Source organism: Fulmarus glacialis, unplaced genomic scaffold, assembly GCF_000690835.1.
Source record: "Fulmarus glacialis isolate BGI_N327 unplaced genomic scaffold, ASM69083v1 scaffold48442, whole genome shotgun sequence".
In the NCBI taxonomy this organism is placed as follows: domain Eukaryota; kingdom Metazoa; phylum Chordata; class Aves; order Procellariiformes; family Procellariidae; genus Fulmarus; species Fulmarus glacialis.
In genome coordinates, this window is record NW_009199460.1 from 7,118 (window position 1) to 10,203 (window position 3,086).

General features: G+C 40.2%; 1 protein-coding gene across 1 annotated transcript; it reads left to right on the top strand.

Annotated features, from left to right (window-relative positions):
- Window positions 1-534: 534 nt before the first annotated feature.
- LOC104073465 (A-kinase anchor protein 17B-like) lies at window positions 535-2,843 on the top strand (the record flags this gene model as incomplete). The annotated part of the gene is made up of 2 exons (XM_009573248.1): window positions 535-2,053; window positions 2,635-2,843. Coding segments are annotated over 2 exons (1,656 nt in total), but the record flags the coding sequence as incomplete, so codon positions are not given.
- Between the last annotated feature and the right edge of the window lie 243 nt (window positions 2,844-3,086).

Below are 3,086 nucleotides of genomic sequence, written 5' to 3' on the forward strand. Positions count from 1 at the left end.
ACCCGTGCCGTTCCGCATGAATTTTAGAGCCCCATAACATCTGATACTGGCCTTCTTAATTCGGAAGGTGATGTGTTAAATAAACTTCTATTTTCTTGGTTTCACCACTTGGAAAGCTTTAGATTGCTTGTATTTGGACCCATTTAAAACAATGTATAACAAAGCAATGTATTTGAATAAAACATTTGATCAACAAAAGTGTAGTAATTTTACTGTTGCACGCAATACTAGTTGTGATGCTGTGATCAAACAAAGAATAAATATTTTCTTATGCAGTTGCAGTGAGATAGATTAATTGATTGAAAGGACCACTTTCTTAATTAATTGAGAATCAGCTTCCTGAGATAATGAAATATCTGTAGTTCTAACTTAGGAATAGTGAGGTTGTACGGTAGCGCTCTGAACTAAGCCAAACTTAGCCCTCACCTGTATAATTCTTCTGACTGTGGGACTGCTTGCTTATGAGTTTGCAGTTTATCACTCTGTAGTGCTCATAAATGTACGTAATCATTTTCCTAATTTTTTTATTTGAAGGATTTTGCACAGTTGGCAAGTCAAAAACTGGATCCTTCATTGGGCGTAAGGAAGGACGATTCCTTTTCTGAAACAGCATTAAAAGACATACATCAGGAGCTGATTAACTCCCATTATCATACGCACAAAGAGTTGAAACATAAGGAAGAGTTTAAGTGCCCATTAACCCAAAAAGGTAGCAGCTTATGTAGCGAGGAAGGAGATGTGAATAACTTCCATGTATCTACTTGTCATATCATCAGGACAATTTTAAATGATCCCTCTACAGCCCCGAGTTCTGATGGACTGCCTGGCAGAGAAGTGTGCAACTCCTTTGGCTGTGGATCTTTACTGATTACAGTTACGCAAGACTGCAGGGTCATCGAGTCTCTCGATGGAAGGGACTACCCAACATTGAATGTAGTTCACACACCGACAGTGTCTGATGAACACGGTTGCAAAAAGCAGAAGGTTTTTGAGACTGATGAATTCATCCATTATTTACTAAACTACTATCAGACACCACGCTATGCACGTGTTTGCTTAGAGCCAAAAACCACTGCAAACAAGTGCTGGTGGAAGAGAGTGGTGTCTGATGATGATAGTGATTTTGACATCAGCTTGAGTAACAAACATGGTCAGCACTTCAGAGAAGTGAGTCCTGTACAAAACCTCAACAAGAGAAATTGTAGTAGTGATGATAATTATAGACTGGTGATCACTGTTGGGGAACTTGAGTCAACAGACACAGTGTTAGAAAACAAGACCTATGGGGGTAGGTTTGCAAAAAAGTTGCAAGTGCAGAGGAATGACTCACTCACTGTTGATAACTTACCACATGCTGGACTGAATCATTCTTTGGATTGCACTGCTGTTACTCGTGATAAGGAGTTCAAACAAGAAGATGATAGCGATGAAGCTACCGTACCATACAAGACATGTAGATCTGCTTGCAGATTAAAGGATTTGTTGGAAGAGATCAGTGATTCCGAGTACTTTAGAGAGGCATGTAGCAGCTCAGTGAAGAGAACAGAAAGAAGGTGTGAAGAAATTTACAGCAACTGTAATAAAGGGTGCTTGCCTGCAAGAGCTGGCGAAAGAAAATTACTGGTTTACCTTAAAAATGTAACTCTGGAAGGTCAAGAGAAGGAAAGCAGTAAATGTAGCTTCTGCTCTAATTCTGTCCATGCGGGCTTGGCAAGGCAGTGTGAACATAAGCTTAAAAAGTCGTGCAAGAGGTCTAGTAGTAAATTAAGACATGAAGGACATAAAAGTGAGGGACAATCCAGGGAAGAGGAGAGAAATGCTCGCACAATGAAGAAAAAGCGAAAAAAGCTTTCTTCTAATCTTTTCTCTGATGAATGTGGCTTTTCAGAGACGGACAGTTGCATGCAGCTGGAATCACTCAGAAAGATACAAAGAAAATGTAAGAAAATGTTCCACAACAAAGTGAAATTCAAGACACTTCACACCGCCATAGCAGCACCAGATGTTACTCCTCATGATGGCTCGCCACTTCAGGAGACCCTCCAGAGGACAGGTGAGAAAGAGGGACACTAGAACTAAGGTAACTGAATTTGACAGGTCTCTGTCAGGTGAGGTCAGTTGCCACAGTTCTTAACAGTATTGAATGGTAAGTTTTTAAAAAGAGTTTTAAAAAGTGTAAACATGGCGTCAAAAAAGAGTGCGACTTCTCTGCAGTTAAAGGTTTGTTCAGTTTAGCTCAGAAACACTACGCGCAGCTGCTCCTGAAGAGTAGTATTTGTCTACTTAATTGGACAGCAAAGTATCTGTCATGGGCATTAGCAGATAGGTGGCTATTCTGTTAATAGCAACATGCATGCTAACAACTCAACCTGCTTTAGACAACATTGTTAGGCAACTCAATATGTGGTACATATGGGTGGGAAGTACTGTCTGAAGTTAGTGAATTTATATATAGGTAGTCGTCTGATCTCCATACAGGATTGCTATGTTTCTGGCTATGACTCACAGTCCTTTCACAATTTACTGTGCTTTCGGTTTGTTGGTGGATACCTTACAGCTACCTCCCCATACCCTTTCCCTCCCTGCCCCCCAACAAACTCATTTCAAGTAACTTTTTCGTATACTTACCTACAGGAGATGAGAGGAAATTAATGTTGAGAAGAGAGATGGATGCAGATGTCAGAGGATGCCCTCTATTTCCTCTTGAGATGATTCAGACAAACCCCTGCTCAGATACTTTCTGTGGAGCAGAGCCCAGAAGAGGATGCTGAACAGCTACTATATAATAGCTCTTCTATAGAAGTGGGAGAAGAAAGCCCTTTGACCATTAAAAGGTGTATGAAATACTGGGTATTTTTTGCTTAGGTAATTCCTTTGGTTAGAATATCTAACTGGTGTAGTGACCCACAAAACCAGAATCTGTGTTTACCTTTTGGATAACAGAGGACCAAAACTTTCCCCAGGGCCAGACAAACTTTCATGGACCAGTTGCTAAGAATTTGAAAGGTTACAGATTGAGATCTCAGTGTGTTATATTCTGATTAAATGTAGGGAACCATGTAAGTATCAAAGTTACAGTATTTAGT